This window comes from Saccopteryx leptura, chromosome 4 (genome assembly GCF_036850995.1).
Source record: "Saccopteryx leptura isolate mSacLep1 chromosome 4, mSacLep1_pri_phased_curated, whole genome shotgun sequence".
Classification (NCBI taxonomy): domain Eukaryota; kingdom Metazoa; phylum Chordata; class Mammalia; order Chiroptera; family Emballonuridae; genus Saccopteryx; species Saccopteryx leptura.
This window is the reverse complement of record NC_089506.1, coordinates 189,824,517-189,841,845: the sequence shown is the minus strand read 5'-3', so window position 1 is coordinate 189,841,845 and position 17,329 is coordinate 189,824,517. Positions and strand designations below refer to the sequence as shown.

Sequence of the window (17,329 nt, the reverse complement as noted above, 5' to 3'; positions counted from 1 at the left end):
TTTTCCTGAAAATATGATGTTTAAGCTGATCTCTGAGCATTGAGCAGAAATTAGCTAGCCCAAGAGAAAACAAAGAGTGATCAAGGGCAGGAAGTGGCTTGAGGTTAAAAGATAACCTTGGCCTGACCTGTGGTGGCACAGTGGATAAAGCATCGACCTGGAACACTCTGAAGTCACTGGTTCAAGGTCCTGCGCTTGCCCAGTGAAGGCACATGCGCAAAGCAACTATGAGTTGCTTCCCACTCCTCTCCTCCACCTTTCTCTCTTTCTCTCCTGTCTAAAAGAAAAAAAAAATGAATAAATAAAATCTTTAAAAAAAAAAAAAAGATAACCTTGGTGGTGAGCAGAGAACCCAGAGACAAAAGGAGTCAGGATAGAGCTCGTTCTAGGCCCCCGATGAAGGGGTCTCTCTCACCTACTCAGCTGCCTCTCCAGGGAGGCCCACATATCGCGAGCTTGAGCTCTTGTACGATGAGTTTCAGGGACTGAGCTAATTGCCACCATCGGCTGTGGGACAAAAGAGAGGAGAAGCATGGCAAACCTTTTAGAGGCCCGGGATTTCATCACCTCCGAAAGGAAGGTGCCCGGGCAGGCTGAGACCTCTAAGAACCGGAGAATCAGCCTAGAGTCAGCCTTGTGGCCAAGTCAATCACAGAGGGGCAGGAAGAAGGAAGCGCTGATTTCCTAGATAAGCCCTTCCAGGGGAGCAGGAATGACAAAAATGTCAGATGCCAGAAGCAACTGGTTGGGCACAGACAGCAGGAGCCAAGTCAGAAGGAAACTGCCACCTTCTCTCAAAGGCTTCCCAAGTGAGACTGGGGGTATGGCAGGCCCCGAAGCCTCCAAGGCCAACGGGCAGCCTGCAGCGGCCCTGATTCCAGAGGCTGCACCCTGCGGAAGAGGGGAGCCTGAGCCTTTCACAAGGGCTCCAAGCAAGGGAGACCCTCTGCTGGGCCCCCTTGTGCTAGGAACCGGGGGACTTCTCAGTATAACCGCACAGTCCTTGTCCTTCCACAACAAGGAAGGGGGTGGGACCAGATACCTTTGAACAAAGACATAAAATGTTTGGGCTTCAAACGGAAGCCAGTCATGGGTGCAAACAGCTTGAACACACACACACACACACACACACATACACACACACACACCCTCCCGCAAGTGTTGGTGCCCCCTCCCTATCTTGTTCAGAGAGGTAGAAGTGGGGCAAGGGATCTGTAAAGCAGGGCCCTCATCCAGTGAGCAGGAACCGCTGAGTAATAATTAGTCTGCATATTTAACCCATTTCCTCATTTGATCTCAGCCCAATCCTATTAGTTTCACGTTACTTGTGAGGCACCGAGTCAATGGAAGGAAGTGCCGGCTAGACTGCGGGTCATGACAGGCCGGCTGCAGGAGGCACGCCAGAAGTACTTGGGGTTCCTTTGGCTGTCAACCCCTGGGACATGAAGGTCATCAGAACTCCTCGGCACCTGACCTCACTATGGGCATCTCAGGGCCTCCAGACCCTCTCCCCTTCTCCCCAGGCAAATTCTGGGGTAACCCTCTGTGCTCGTCCCCCAGTGGCTGTGGTTCCCCTGGAAGCTAGGCTGCATAGTGTTTACTAGATATTGTTCTAAGCACTTCATTAATATTAACTCATTTAAATCCCAGAATGACCTGATGAAGTAAATACTATGATCACCCCTATTTTACAGATAGGAACACTGAGGCACAGAGAGGTCAGGTGACTCCATCAGGGCCACCCAGAGCAGGGCCTCAGACCCGGGAAGCCTGGCTCCAGAACCTGCTCTTCACATCCTCCCTCTTTATTAAGGAAACTCTTGAACTTGGTTCACAAGCTTCGTCTCATAATTCCCGTTAACACCTGATGGAACAAGCTCCAGATGCTCACCCGGGCGGCGGGAGCTGGCAAAGGTCAACAGGCAGCCTGGCCAGGTCTGACCTTTCGCAGATGGCTGCGGAGGCAGCTGGGGGTGGGGCAGACAGCAAGGCGCGGGTGGTGGGAGCCCACACCTCTCTCTCTGAGTGTTACAGAATTAACCTGGACTGGGTCCAGCTCCTTTCAAGGTGGTCTTGTATAGGCCACCAAAGAGAAACATCTAGACCCTGGTTTCTTGGAGGCAAGAAAAGGAAGACTAGGCAAGAGAGGCTGGGATCCCTGACTCCTCAGAAAGAAGAACAGTGTGCCGTGTGTCTACTTCCCTAGGATCGGCTGCAGGATTCCCGAAAATCCTCTAACAGTTAGTTATTGTTAGTCTATTCCCCTGCCCCAGGCAGAGTTGGTCGGGGTCCAGCTCACACACTCTCCGAGCGGCAATGAAGTGTCGGACCAGTGCAAGCCAAGAGAAGCCTGGAGTGGTGTTCTTATTGCCATAGGAATTGTTTCTCTGGGAATGGATTTTAAAATAACAGACAAGCTGGGGTGGGGGAGAGGGGAAAGAGATGAAGGGAGAGGAGATTCAGAAAACCGTAAGGCCTTAGGAAAGGGCCATTCTGTGTGATTTTTCAGGAAAACTCCCCCCTTTCCACCCACTCCTACTTCAAAGGAAAAAGCAGGAGCCCCTAAAGCGGGTGGCCTCCCTAGCTCCTCTAAATGTAGCTTCCAGAGCTGGCCTGGTGGGGACAAAACACAGATAAGGACCTCCTCTCTCCAGGACCCCTGGAAGCAGCAGACCTGCATGGCGGCAGAGGCCACAACCTTGGTTTCCCAGAGTAGAGAGATTAAGGTATTTGTTCATTCATTCATTCAACAAGTAGCCATAGAATATCTGATATGTGCAAACTGGGTGCTCGATACTACAATTAGGCTACAAAATCCCTTGGAGGAAAAACGCAAGTATTTCACATGCATGAACGTGTGCTGTGCTGCCTTTTCAAAGCTGAGAAACACTTCGGAGTCTGCAATGTTCCAAGGAGCAGAGCAGCTGGCTCCAGCATCCCCTGAGCACTGGGACAGGCCAGAAGCCCTGCTCTGCAACCTGTCCCTGCGTATCAGGGTACAGTGGCCAGGAGCTGCCGGCTGCACAAGACACGCACTCCTCTCCCGCTGCCCCGCCCACAATGCCTCGACCCAAATTCTGGGCTCCTGACCCTGTCAGTTCACTTCCCTCCCCCAGCACTTCTTCCTTTGCCCCATCCCCCCCCCCCACCAGCAAAGCTGGCACCAGTCCCACTATGATCCTGACTCAACAGAAAGCTCAAGCTCTTCAGGGTGGCAGAAAAGGGGCTTTGCATGCAGGTTCCAGAGGTCCAGCCTGCACCGCCCACCCCCGCGTGCCTGCAGCCCATGGTCCGGCCATAGTGAACCCAGGTGCACTAACCACAGGTCAGGCACCGTCATGCTCCCAGCCCTCACGTGGCTATTCTGTCTGCCCAAGATGCACTCCCAGTCACTGCTGAGGACACCCTGCTCAGCCTATTAGACCCACTTAAACATGACTCCTCTGGGAAGTCTTAGGCATTTAGCCTGATCTTCTAGGCCAGCGTTTCCCAAAGTTTGGAGTGTGGCACACCTTCCTTGACCTCCCATGCTGTGAAATCTCCCATCCTCCCAACTTTGCAAGGCACATTAGCATAGTACTCAGCACTAGTCCTGACAGTATTGACTACATGTTTTCCTAAGCACTTTATTAACTCATTTAAGCCCTAGAACAACTCTTTCAAGTAAATACTGTGAGTGTCCCAATTTTCCAGAGGAGAAAACAGAGGTACAAAAACACCCACATTCCCACATATCCTAATTCTCCTGGACAGGCAATTGCTTCCACGCCCCTTGCCTACCCACCCCACTTCACACACATCTGTGTCGCAGCAAATTCCACACTTGTTCACGGTCAGCTTCTGAGCTCATACAGGGCAGAGGCCGGGTCTAAATTACCGATCTTCTCACTACCCCCAGTGCCAAGGTCACAGTAGGTGCTCAATGGTACCTTCTTGAAAGTAAGGCGTAAGGGCACCTGCCCAGGCCTCGGGGCGATACCCCCGCCCTCCTATTTAGTCCCCAGCGCCAGCTTGCCTACTGTGGGCTGGTGGGAGCTGGGTGGTTAAACGCCTGGCCTGGATGAGCTCCCATTCCCAAGAGGCAAAGGTGGGTGGTGGGCAGTGAGGGCACATGCACCCATGTCCCAGGTGGGCTGGTCAGGCCACTCTAGGGCATAAACAGGTGGGAGAAGTGATTCCATCCGTGGCGCAGGGAAGGGAGTACTCACACCACAGACAGTCACAGATACAAGAGGCACAGGGAGCTGCCCACAGAGAGGTGAACAGAGCTGGGAGCCCGGAGGACTTCCTGAAGGAAGGCTGCCCCAGGAGAGGGTGGAGCCCAGGTTCGGGAGAGGCATTTGGGATGAGGAAGGGACACACCAGGCACCTTAGCTCCACTGAAAAACAGAGACTTCAGGGTCAGGCCGAGTCTGGAGGACCAGGCGAGAGAACTAAGCAGGCAGATAAGAGACCCCTGCATTCCCCCCCGGGGAGTGGGGTCTCCCGCTGCAGGTCTTAACCGAGAGGGGCTGTGGAATCAATTTTTGGAGTCTTGGCAAGCACTTTTTTATGAACTAGATAGAATACAATAAAAAAGAGAGTATCACATATGGTAACAGTAAGCATTATTTCGTGAAACTTGTTTCAGATGTGTATGTATGCATGCGCGGGCAGGCGCTCTTGGTCACATATAAAAGGTATTTCTTACTATGGGTCATGATGAAAGAATCTTAAAAAACTCCATTCTCCATGCAGTGCTTCCTAAACCTGGCTGCACTAAAAGAAAATATAAAATAAAAAAAAATACACCTAGGAGGCCATTAAAACACATCTCCAAGCCCTCTTCCTGAGTCTTAGAGAGGTCTGGACATCCAGTTCCTTCGTCTCCCCAGTTCATCCTGATGAGTTCGTCAGCACTCTGCTGTTTGGGGGACGCTGTTCCTAAAGCACGGGAGAAAGACCAGCTAAATGAGGGTGGAGCACAGCGCGAAATAAAAGTACAGAGCCCCTTGTCTAAGGAGCTCGGGAAAACGTGTCATTAAAAGTACTAAAAACTACATTGCTTTTTCCCTTCTCTCTCTTGACCTGTCATTTGTGTACTGTGTCACGTGTGCCCCCTCAGGCATGGGGATACCGGTGGGGCAAGTGCAGACCCTCCCAGACACCCTTCCACCCCTCCCAGCAACTCCAAGGTGTGCGAGTGTGCATGAGTGCAGCCTTCCCGCCAGCCACAGGACTGAAGCCCGGTGCCCCGCTGGGGCAGGAAAGTCAGACTAGGCCCTTCCCAAGCGCCCACCGGCCTACAGCAGACAGGCAACCCTCAAGGGCACTGCTATCTCTGCCTCAAGCCACACTAGAAGCCAGGATGGCAAGAGGCTCTCCCTTGCCAGGTCACCCGCTAAACACTTCGTGGCACTGGCAGACCAGGGCAGGGACAGCAGCCACCGTGCCTCGAGGATGTCATGGGGTGCCTGCACACAACCTCAGCTCTCCCTGAGCCCACACCAAGGCTCTAGCCAGAGGCAGGGGGGAGCAGCAGGCGTTGGGCAGATGTATCAGGGGGAGGCCCGATGGACCTAGGGTGCCAAAGGGTGGGGAGCAAGCAGCTGAGAACCCTCCCCAAGGAGGGGGTAGGAAGCAGTGAGAAGAAGCGGTGAGAAGTGGGGACATGGCACAGGCTGAAGACCAAGTCCCTGAGTATGCTCCATTGTCTCATCAGACTTCACTTAAAAAGCACACTTTTAAAGATAAGAGTATTGAGATTTCAAAATGGCGGTCCAGACCCTTTCCAAAACCAACTTGCAGAGAGTTCTAAGTAGAAAACAAAAACAGTTACAAGTTCTGAATTCCATGCTGTCGCTTCTTAAAATAATTTGAAAATGGGTAAAAATCCTGAACATCAAGCCAGGATATATAGCCATGTTTTGAAAAAAGCAGAAACAAGTTCCCATAAACAGCCCTAGAGCCTTCCCTCCCAGTGTGCCTTGTCTGAAAGGGGTCCATATGTCCAGGGCCACTGTGTGACCAACACCACAGGGACTGCAAAGTGCCACTTGGTAGGACCCACATCCACTCTATATACAGGGCCTTGGTTGGTCCTCTGTGAATGCAATTCGCTTCACTCAACACAACCAGCACAGCCCAACTCTATTTTGAGTCCTGGGTTGGACTCCAAGCAGACAAGCCAGTGACATCCCCCTTGGCAATCACAGTCTACCAGGAGATGAAGAGCAGCTTAAGGCAGAGAAGATAGGAGAAGGGAACATTTGAATGCAAACAACTTAACTGGGTCACTATGATGCAGCCGTTATGACTGGGGACATTTGAGGAAAGGTCATCCAACTTCCAAAGATTTGGGATACACATGTTCTGAACTTCATCCCGACACCCATTTAACATCTCTCCCCAGAGGTGACATTTACACAGAACTGCCTTAAACCTGTGCAAGAGGAGCCCTACTGTCTGCCCTGTGGTTTCAAGGACCCCACTCTGGCCCCCCTCCAGCCACACCCATCCCCACAAGGCAGGGAGACTATGGGGCCAAGGGGACATGACCCCCAGAGCCTACTACCGCCTTGTAGACCGAGTGTAGGTAGCCAGGGGCCTGGAATCTCCTCCCCAAACAGAAGCGTCCAAGCTATGGGCAAGTGGCAGCTGTGAGGGTGAGGGGAGGAGCCTGGACTGGGGCTAGAATGACCACAATGTGTGCACACCAGGGGCAAGGCGGGACAAGAAGGAAAGTGAAAGGTGACTCTCTCACAGCCAGAGTCCACACAAAATTCAAGAAAGCTGGGAGCTCTAAACATCAGCCTGGCCCCCTGGGTCATTAGGAAGGTGTGTTTGTCAAGGTCAATGACAGAATATATTTTAACAGTTTGTAAGCTCAATTATAACTTTTAAATCCTTAACCATATGTTATGTGGGCCTTCATCTATACCCTGGCCCCAAGCCCCATATGTTAGGGGTGGCCCAGGCTTGCAGGTGGTATGGGCCAGGGAAGTCTAAGCTCATCCCCACAAGGCCATTTTGACCCAGCATCTTCAAAATGTACCTCCTTAGAAAAACTGCTGATGAGAATGTAAAATGATAAAACTCCTCTGGTGGGTGATTTCACACTAACAGAACTATGTGTGCATTTACCTTTCCAATCAGAAAACCCGCTTTTAACAAATGTATCCTAAAAATTTATTTGCAAAAATGTGAAATGGATAACGCACAATAACATGTAATTGGCATTATATGTGACGCACAAAGTTAGAACACAATGTCTCTCAGTAGGGAGTGAGTGGTATAAACTGGCATTCACAGCCCACGGAATATGGGGCAGTGCAAATGAATGCAGGAGACCTGAAAACTTCTGGGCACGAATGGTGCCAACGGCTGCACGACACCATGAATATGTTTAATACCAATGAACTGTACACCTAAAGATGAGTAAGATGGTAAATTTTGTTACATGTATATTAACCACAATTTTTTAAATTGAGGGAAAAAATGAAGGCAGATGGTATCTATGCCCTGATATAAAGCAGTCTCCACAGCACCTTGTAAAGCAAGAAAGAAAAAGAAAAAAAGCCAAGTGCAGCAGAGTATAATTAGTATAAGACCTACACACACACACACACACACACACACTTACATTTGCAAAAAGAAACAAAGGAAAGATAAACCAAAAACCAATTCAAAATACGGCTACCTACAAATAGTAGACAATGGTAAAATTATTTATACAAGTATTCCAGTAATTAAATGAAAAAGAAATGTCAGAATTAGAGTAGAACCATTTTGCAACCCAAAATGAAATAACAATGTAGAAAAGATCATCAACACATCACAAGAAGGAGTGGTGACCAGACATTGTGGGAATCCTGAGCTGATTCTTGTGTGTGTGTGTGTGTGTGTGTGTGTGTGTGTGTGTGTGTGTGTGTGTATTTTTCTGAAGTGAGAAGCAGGAAGGCAGAGAGACAGACTCCCGCATGTGCCCTACTGGGATCCACCCAGCAAGCCCAGCAGGGGGCGATGATCTGCCCATCTGGGCCATTGCTCTGTTGCAACTGGAGCCATTTCTAGCACCTGAGGCAGAGACCATCCTCAGCGCCCGGGCCAACTTTGCTCCAATGGAGTCTTGGCTGCAAGAAAGGAAGAAAGAGATAGAGAGAAAGGAGAAAGGGAAAGGTGGAGAAACAGGCGCTTCTCCTGTGTTCCCTGGCCGGGAATCGAACCTGGGACTTCTGCACGCTGGGCCAATGCTCTAACACTGAGCCAGCTGAGCTGATTCTTGATGGAAGAATACTACACAGCCAAAAAGGTAATTTTTTTTTTGTATTTTTCTGAAGCTGGAAACGGGGAGAGACAGTCAGACAGACTCCCGCATGCGCCCGACAGGGATCCACCCGGCACGCCCACCAGGGGCGACGCTCTGCCCACCAGGGGGCGATGCTCTGCCCCTCCGGGGCATCGCTCTGCAGTGACCAGAGCCACTCTAGCGCCTGGGGCAGAGGCCAAGGAGCCATCCCCAGCGCCCGGGCCATCTTTGCTCCAATGGAGCCTTGGCTGCGGGAGGGGAAGAGAGAGAGAGAGAGGAAGGGGGGGTGGAGAAGCAAATGGGCGCTTCTCCTATGTGCCCTGGCCGGGAATCGAACCCGGGTCCCCCACACTCCAGGCCAACGCTCTACCACTGAGCCAACCGGCCAGGGCCAAAAAGGTAATTTTGACAAAATAATAGTAATAGAGAAAGAGAGAGGGAAGGAATCAAAATTCAATCAAGTCTTTCTATCCAATTTCTAGTTTTCTAGAAGTACTGAGGACAGAAAAACATGTCCTCATGAGAATATAATCAACAAACTCCTGAACAAGGAAAACTCCATCAGACCCAGTTTTTTTAACCAATAAATTGCAAGGAAAAGAGAAAGAGAGAGAAGAAAACCTATAGACAATGGTGCTCTGGTGAATGTTTAACACCCAACCCTCCAGAAAAAGACAGCATGTCTATAATAGTCATCTCGGGCTGCCATAACAAAATACCATACAGTGGATGGCTTAAGCAACGGCTATTAATTTCTCAGCTCTGGAGGCTGGGAAGTCCAAGGTCAAGATCCTGGAAGATTCCATTCTTAATGAGGACCTTTTTCCTGGGTTGGAGACAGCTGCCTTCTCCCTATGTTTTCACAGGGCATAGGGAGAGAAAGAAAAGGGGTTGGGAGATGGGGCCCTCTGGTCTTTCCACCTCTTTATATAAAGACACTAATCCCATCATGGGGCCCCACCCTCATGACCTTATTTAAACCTTACCACCTCTTAAAGGCCCCACCACCCAATGCTATCACATTGGATGTAAGGCTCCATATATGCATTTGGGGGGAGCACAACATTCAATTCATAACACATTCTGAAACAATATGATAAATTGGACCTACTATAAAGTATTCTTTTTTTTTTTTTTTAGATTTTTTAAAAATGATTTTAGATAAAGGAGAATGAGAAAGGAGGTAGGGAGGAGTAAGAAACCTCAACTTGTAGCAATTGTCTCGTATGTGCCTTCACCAGGCAAGCCCGGGGTTTTGAAATGGTGACCTCAGCGTTCCAGGTTGATGCACTATCCACTGTGCCACCACAGGTCAGGCCACTACGAAGCATTCTTGCTCCCCCAGCAACAGAGATATTAAATCATACCAACCCTTACATCTAATCTCCAATACAAAAGAGATACAGGGAGTAAAATATCAAATTAATCACACCACTTGGAAACAATCAGCCACATGCAGAACATGAGCATTCCATAGAACAACTGGTCTTCTCCAAGAAGTCAACGTCACGGGAGGGAAAGCACTCTTTTTTTTTTTGTATTTTTCTGAAGCTGGAAACAGGGAGAGATAGTCAGACAGACTCCCGCATGCGCCCGACCGGGATCCACCCGGCACGCCCACCAGGGGCGACGCTCTGCCCACCAGGGGGCGATGCTCTGCCCCTCCGGGGCGTCGCTCTGCTGCGACCAGAGCCACTCTAGCGCCTGGGGCAGAGGCCAAGGAGCCATCCCCAGCGCCCGGGCCATCTTTGCTCCAATGGAGCCTTGGCTGCGGGAGGGGAAGAGAGAGAGAGGAAGGAGGGGGGGGTGGAGAAGCAGATGGGCGCCTCTCCTGTGTGCCCTGGCCGGGAATCGAACCTGGGACTTCTGCACACCAGGCCAACGCTCTACTGCTGAGCCAACCAGCCAGGGCAGCACTCTTTTTAAGGAGAGAGGACTCTTCTACATTAAGAGAGATTAAAGAGACACAACAACAAACAAGTAAACTTCATTTAGATTCAGATTTGAACAAATTAACAATAAAGAAATGTTTTTGGACAAGTGAAGAAATATGAATGTGGATTGAACTTTAGACCCAATAAAAAATACAATGGAATAGTAGTAGGAGTAACAGTAATTGTCGTCGTAGTAAGGAGTTTGTTAGATGTGGCAACGGCACGGTGGTATGGAATCATGTGTATATGAATATTACTAGTGAAATGAACATGAGCCTGGGATTCGCTTTAAAATACCGCATATACACAAAAAGAATATTTAGGGGTTGAATTAAGTGTGGCAAAATGTAATGGATGGCAAATCCCAGTGAGGGTCCATGAAGTATCATCCTACTCTCTAGTGTGTAGGGTTGAAAATATCCTTTGAAAAAAAATGTAAATACAGTATATTTAAAAGTCATCAAATCAAAATGTTTGGCTTCAGAGAGAACAATAGTTCTTAACTGGGCATGATTTTGCCCTTCACAGGACATCTGGCCGTGAATGGAGGCATTTTTGGTTGTCAGAGTCAGGAGGTAGGGTGAGCTGCTGGCATTGAGAGGGTAGAGGCCCGGGCTGCTGCTGAACATTCTGCAATGCACAGGGCGACCCCACAACAAAACACTATCCAGGCCCTGGCCGGTTGGCTCAGCGGTAGAGCGTCGGCCTGGCATGCAGAAGTCCCGGGTTCGATTCCCGGCCAGGGCACACAGGAGAGGCACCCATCTGCTTCTCCACCCCTCCCCCTCTCCTTCCTCTCTGTCTCTCTCTTCCCCTCCCGCAGCCAAGGCTCCATTGGAGCAAAGATGGCCCAGGCGCTGGGGATGGCTCCTTGGCCTCTGCCCTAGGCGCTAGAGTGGCTCTGGTCGCAACAGAGTGACGCCCCGGAGGGGCAGAGCATCGCCCCTGGTGGGCGTGTCGGGTGGATCCCGGTCGGGCTCATGCGGGAGTCTGTCTGACTGTCTCTCCCCGTTTCCAGCTTCAGAAAAATACAAAAAACAAAACAAAACAAAAAAAAACACTATCCAGTCCGCATGTCAAAGTCACTAAACTTGAGAAATCATGAGATAGAGGTAAGAGGGGTGTGCTAGGTGCGCACAGAGGGCATCTAACTCATCAGGGAAAGGCATTCCAAGCAAGTGAAACAATGTATGCAAAGAAACTGAGGCATAAGAGAGATAACTTACACAGTGTCCCTGATACAGAGACAGAAGATAGGCTTTTGAAAGATAGCCTTTCCATGCAATGCTGGAGAGGGTGGATTTCATCATGAAGGCACTTGCCTCCACTTTCCTGTCCCACACTCACAGCGATGTCATTTGATTGTCCTGGCACTTTTTCCCACTGAGCCCAGACTCTCCCTCAGAATCCTTCTGAACACACTCACCTAGGCAGCTCCTGTCAATCAGTGAGAGTTGACATAATAGTTAAAACCTATCTGCCAAGCTGATGTAGGAGATAGTGGGCCACCAAAGGGTTTTAACCAGGGGAGAGGCCTCTATGCAGCTGAGAAAGGTCTGTTCAGCAGCCGCAGTGTGGAAAAGACAGAACTTTATAGAACTGAAACAGATCCCATCAGAGAGCAGCGAGGTTGGCATTGCTGGTGAGCAATGGCTATGCTAAAACACACTGACTGCCTTCCTGCCCCTGCCCACGGAAAGCTGGAGGGTCCTCTGAGGGGCCTTCCTAGGCAGCTAAGATGGGTCAAGAGGACAAGAAGTTGAGGGTGTCAGCAAGATCCAGACTGGACTGGAAAGGCCATGAAGCCAGGAAAGGCTGACTGACCAAAAGAAGACAAAGTGAGCAAAGATGAGGGTCAGCCATGTGAGTGAGAGGGCGTGTGAGACAAGGACGAAAAGGCTTGAGTTCAGCGTTTATTTATTTATTTATTTTTAATTTTTTTTTAATTCATTTTAGAGAGGAGAAGGAAAGACAGAGAGAGAGAGGAGAGACAGAGAGAGAGAAGGGGGAAGGAGCTGGAAGCATCAACTCCCATATGTGCCTTGACTAGGCAAGCCCAGGGTTTCGAACCAGCGACCTCAGCATTTCCAGGTCAATGCTTTATCCACTGCGCCACCACAGGTCAGGCGAATTCAACGTTTAAATACTGAGGTATGAGGTTCCTGCAGGACAGCAGGAACCAGGGGAGGCCAAGGAAATGGCTGAGGCAGAAGGAAAGGGAGGGAGAGGCTTACAAGCATGACACTGGCCACTGGTGAGCCACACACCTGAACATCTGTGTGTCCAAAATAATGGCAGAAAGGGGAGGGGTAGGAAGGGAGAAGGCTGCCTCAAAAGGTGTGATGAAAATGACAGGTTCATGTAGATAAAGGACAGAGATGGAACAAACCAGAGATGGTCCAGGGGAAATTGTTACTCGTTCATTAGTATCAGCATCAAAAAGGTGTGACCTGGAGTGAGAGCACCCAGCACAGCTGGATGACCTACAGGCGCAGCAAAGGGGGCCGGTGGGCGGCTGCGGCAGCTGGAGGGGAACCCGCACTGGTGGCTAAACAGCTTGGACTCTTCTCATCTCAGTGAGGATGGCTGAAGGGCGAGGGCAAGGGGGAATGAGGTCAGATCTGCATTCTGCCAACCCAGTGTCTGTGCTCCCCTCTCTGCCCTCCCTGCTTTGTACGCATGCCCTCCCAGCGAGCCTCACACCCTGATGTCAGGTCTCCATGGGGTCCTCATCAGGCAGACCAGGAAACAGGCTCCGGGAGGTTAAGGAACACATGTAAGTTCATAGTATTAATTAGGGGCAGAGCCGGAAGCCCCCACCGCACTGCAGTGGGAGGACCAGTGGCCCTCAGACCCACAGAGGGCCATGCCCTGGGTCCTGCACTCACTTCCTCTCACTGTGCCCTTCCCGTGAAATGACGTGTCTGTGGGGCCAGGAGGAAGTACCCACCCAATCCCCTGCCTCCTTCTAGACCCAGTTCAGGAGGCTCCGGTTCCCTGCCCGAATGGCCCCAAGCCCAAATCCAGGACCATTTCTCCCAGGCCATCCTTCTAGGCAGACCCCACAGTCAGTGTGCCCACTTCTAGGTCAAGAGGAGTGCGCTGAACCGGGACACGGAGGTTGAGGAGTCTGTAAGCCTGTGCATAACCCTCACAGTGTGAGAGAAATCCAGGGTAAAAATGGACCAGGGCCAGCTCTCCCCTGTTCCAGAGCAGAATTCTGAGACATCTAAGAATTTCTCATTTGAATCTAACTTTTCAGGTCATTGTGAAGATACACTCATCGAAGCTGGAAGCCAAACCTACTTAACCTATTTAACCATCAGTAGCTTGATTCAGAGCCTATAGATATTTAGCCCTACAGTATGCGACTTCCATTTGTTCTCAAGCCGCAGGCCCTGTACAGGAGTAAGTGGTTTATGGAATGAGCATCTTTCTTCAGGGGAGAAGCAAAAACAACAACACAGTCCTTTGTCCCCTGGCCCACAAACCCGCTCTCTAACATATTCATTCCCTCTCCTGCTGAAATCCAACAGGTTCCACACCTCTTCTGATTTCTCTTAGTCCGCAGAATACTCTCTAAGAATTGATATTAAAATGTTATCTTTTATCCAAATTAAAACTTCTCCCTCCTCCAGTTGGAAGATATGCACCAGAGATGGAACACAGACCTTTCTCTGGTCTTAATACTTGTACCCTGAGCCCTGATCACCTGCTGCAGTTTTGGTTCCTTTCAGGTTGGATGCAGAGATGAGAAGACAACAGACAGTAAGACCCTTAATAAACATCTGTGGGAGGAAGGAAGGTAAGTGAGTGAGAGTTGCGTCCTTTAAAGAGTGCCACAAACATATTATCTTCACGAGGGTAGAATGGAAGAACTAGCGCATCGGGGGGGGGGGGGGGGGGCTCAGTCCTCAGTGCAGCCCTCTAGTCAATTAATGTCGCCTTTCCCTTCAGCTTTTATTTGGCATCTGAACAACTCTGCAAGATTCAACTGGAAGCAGCCCTCTGAGGAATTGGGATTCTCTTCTTTTGGCCAAAACAGCTTAAACAAAGGGCTTCTGATGGAGATGAGCAGAACAGGGCATTCCTGGGTAAGAAAAAAGCTCCCAACGCATGTCAGACCTAGATACCTGGCCCAGGAAGGTAGGCACAGGCGCGCGCGCGCGCACACACACACACACACACACACACACACGAAGGAGAACACAACTCATATCCAAAACTCAGATACCAACAGGAACAACACCATGAAATAAAGGAAGACTATTTGTCAAAAACAGCTCTGTTGCTTTGCCTGTCAACTGAGAGCAAGCCACTATAAACACAAATACAAAGCCAAAGCTGTGAAGGGCCCCATGCCAAACACTGTCCCTAACCTCTCTGCTTCTGGGACTCTTGAATTTCAAGGACAATGGCCACCTGTGACTGATAGCTCCTGAGACACAGGAACATGGACTACGAGGCCAGCTCAAGCCTGCAATGCCCACATTGGGCTTTGTGTGAAAGGGCTCAAGCATCTGGAACCTGCCTCAAACCTCCTTAACACCTCCTAGTATCCTATTTGGGAATCTATTTTCCACAAATTCATCCAGATCCTCCCTGAACCTAATTATACCTCTCCCTGCTCCCATCCTGATGGAAAGAGTTCTGGAAGATCACCACATTTGTTTGGGCCTCTTTTTATTTGTGCTAAAAGGATCCTTTCCAAGTTTCTGCAGAGGTCCCCAAGTTCCAGCCCACCAAACACCAGAACCCGGGTCTCCATTCACTCACTCCCGTCATGGACTTCACCTTTGGCTCCTCCCAGAGTGCATATTCCAGGCTGCAGAAGCCCTTTCATTTCCTTCCCACACTTTCTAATTACAAAAGTAATGCATGAATATACGCTCCTTGTAAAACATTCAAATAAGACAGAGGCAGAAGAAAAAATTGGAAATTCTCTTTTACTCTCTCCCATCCCCCTCCCAGCCAGCCCCAGGTCTCTCTATATAGGTAACCATGGAAAATGGTTTCCTACAAACTTTTGTTTCCAGGCACTTATATACCTAGACATAGACCAGAATTCTTTTTTTCATAAATGAGATCATGCTATACATATCATTCTGCAACTTGAAAAGCTTATTTTTTCAGACTATTCTCATATGGAATTGTGCAGAGGCCACACTACTGTGGGTGTTTGGAGAATAGAAGCTTTGGGTAAGTATTTCCAAACAGAATAGGGAAAATAAAATTGCATGCAAAGTTTTCCAGAAGCACTTTTATAAGCTTTTCTGAGTCTCGCCTTATCCAGCCATTAAGTGTATGTTCTTCCCAGCACAAAATATCCCTGTCTCCTTCCTATAAGACATTGCCAGAATTCATCTTGGTCGCCCTCCCGGGTTTGGTAAATACAAGGAGAAAAGACCTGGTGTCTGTCTCTTGCCTTCCTCCAAAACAATAAGCAGAGTGGTGCCAGAAAGCACGGGGTTTGGAGAAAGAGCACAGGAGGTCAGTCCTGATTTGTCACTGAAATGGAGACGTCTCCCTGAGCCTCAGTTTCCTCTGTTCAAGAAATGCTAACACTCCAATAGTTAATCCGGGAGTGGTTTTAGGATCAAAAGAAATGGATGGTACGAGTGCAAGTTGTGTGTTCTACTACAGCCGTTTGAGTCGTGATTGTCACTGAACAGGAAAAACCTATTTTCGAGCTGCGCAAATGAGGCATTTGGCAACTTTTACTTGCGTGCTTACACGCGTTTTCTAGTGGAATTCAACCTCGCCGTGAGGAGACCCTGCCCTAACCTTCGTCGGGGTGGCCAGGGCGCCACCTGCCGGCAGAGGAGGAGGCTGCTGTGGGTCCCGGTACCGCGGGCTCCTTGACCCGGCTCCTCCTCAAGACTCACAGCGGACCCATCCGATCCGAGGCGGCTCCACGACTCCAGGTGGCTGGAAAACCACGTCCGAGGCTCCTCCGCGGAACCCGCCCCAAAGATCGGACAGAATTGCCCCTCTGGTGTCCCTGGGCAGCTGGCAGGAGAGGCGGGGGACCTGGACGCACGGCCTTGGCAACCCGGGAACCTGCTGCCCAACACAAAGCCGCGGCGCGCAGGTGAGCGCGGCGCCGCCACGTGAGCCGGGGACCGTCCAGGCACCGAGCCGCCCAGCCCCAGCCAGCCGCGGCCGCCTCCTCGCCCTGCCGCAGGGTTCAGCCACCTCCACTCGAAGCCGGGAGCAGAGGGAAGAAGGCTGGGAGAGCTAGTGAAGGAGTAGAGGGTGGGCCCCGCACCTTCAGTCCCTTGGACCCGCTCCTCCGACCCCCACTGTCGCTATCCCCAGGCACCGACTACCCCGGGTCCCCAGCCCGCAGTCCTCGAGCGCCCGGCGCCATCAGCCCCCGCCGTCGCGCGCCCGCACCCCCCACGGTCCGTGCCCCGGCCCCCGGCCCCCCGGCATCCCGACCCCCCAGCCCTCCATCGGCCCGGACTCCCAGCGCCTCCAGCCCCGCGCCCCAGGCCCTCGCTACTCACCGGCGGCCCCCGTAGCCGCTGCCGGGGGAGCCGGCGCCCGGCTCGGGGTAGCCGTGCTGCTGCAGGGCTGCGGCCGGGAAGGGGTAGAGAAAGCCGGTGGCCAGCGCCGACCCGCAGAGGCAGCAGCACGCCCAGGGCAGGAGGAGAACCAGCTTCATCTTGCGCGGCCGCCTGCGGGGACCCGGAGTCCCGGGCGGGAAGAGCGTGGGGAGCGCGCCGGCGGCGGGACCGAACTCGCTTCCCCCGCCGGGAGAAGAGCGAGCGAGCCGGCGAGAGAGTGGAGCCCGGGTTCGAGCTGAAAGTGTCTGGGGGGGGCGCCCACGCCTCTCCAGGGCCGCCTTTTCAAATTCAGCGAGGTGGGCTCTACGCCGTCAAAGGGGGCGTGGGGCTTTCTCATTAACCCTCGGCAGCCCGGGGCCGAGGAGGCGGCAGTGGCCGCAGAGCTGGGGTTCGAACTCCGCTGGGGGTCCCAGAAGCCTCAAGCCCTGAAAACCAGACCTTGCGCCTGGGTCTCAACCCTTTCCTGGTCCGCAAACCCTTGTAGAGCACCCACTCCTTGCCTGGCGATTTCACCAGGCAAAGTTGTTTAACATTGCTTG

The 17,329-nt window shown here is 51.3% G+C and overlaps 1 protein-coding gene across 2 annotated transcripts in view; it reads right to left on the bottom strand.

Annotated features, from left to right (window-relative positions):
- The window catches only part of COL26A1 (collagen type XXVI alpha 1 chain), a 200,142-nt gene extending 183,081 nt beyond the window's left edge, over positions 1 to 17,061 (bottom strand). For both annotated transcript variants that reach the window (XM_066379945.1, XM_066379946.1), the window contains exon 1: positions 16,731 to 17,061. In XM_066379945.1, the coding sequence (XP_066236042.1) occupies positions 16,731 to 16,888 (158 nt within the window). In that variant the 5' untranslated portion in view covers positions 16,889 to 17,061. The remainder of the gene's footprint in view (positions 1 to 16,730) is intronic.
- Positions 17,062 to 17,329: the final 268 nt, after the last annotated feature.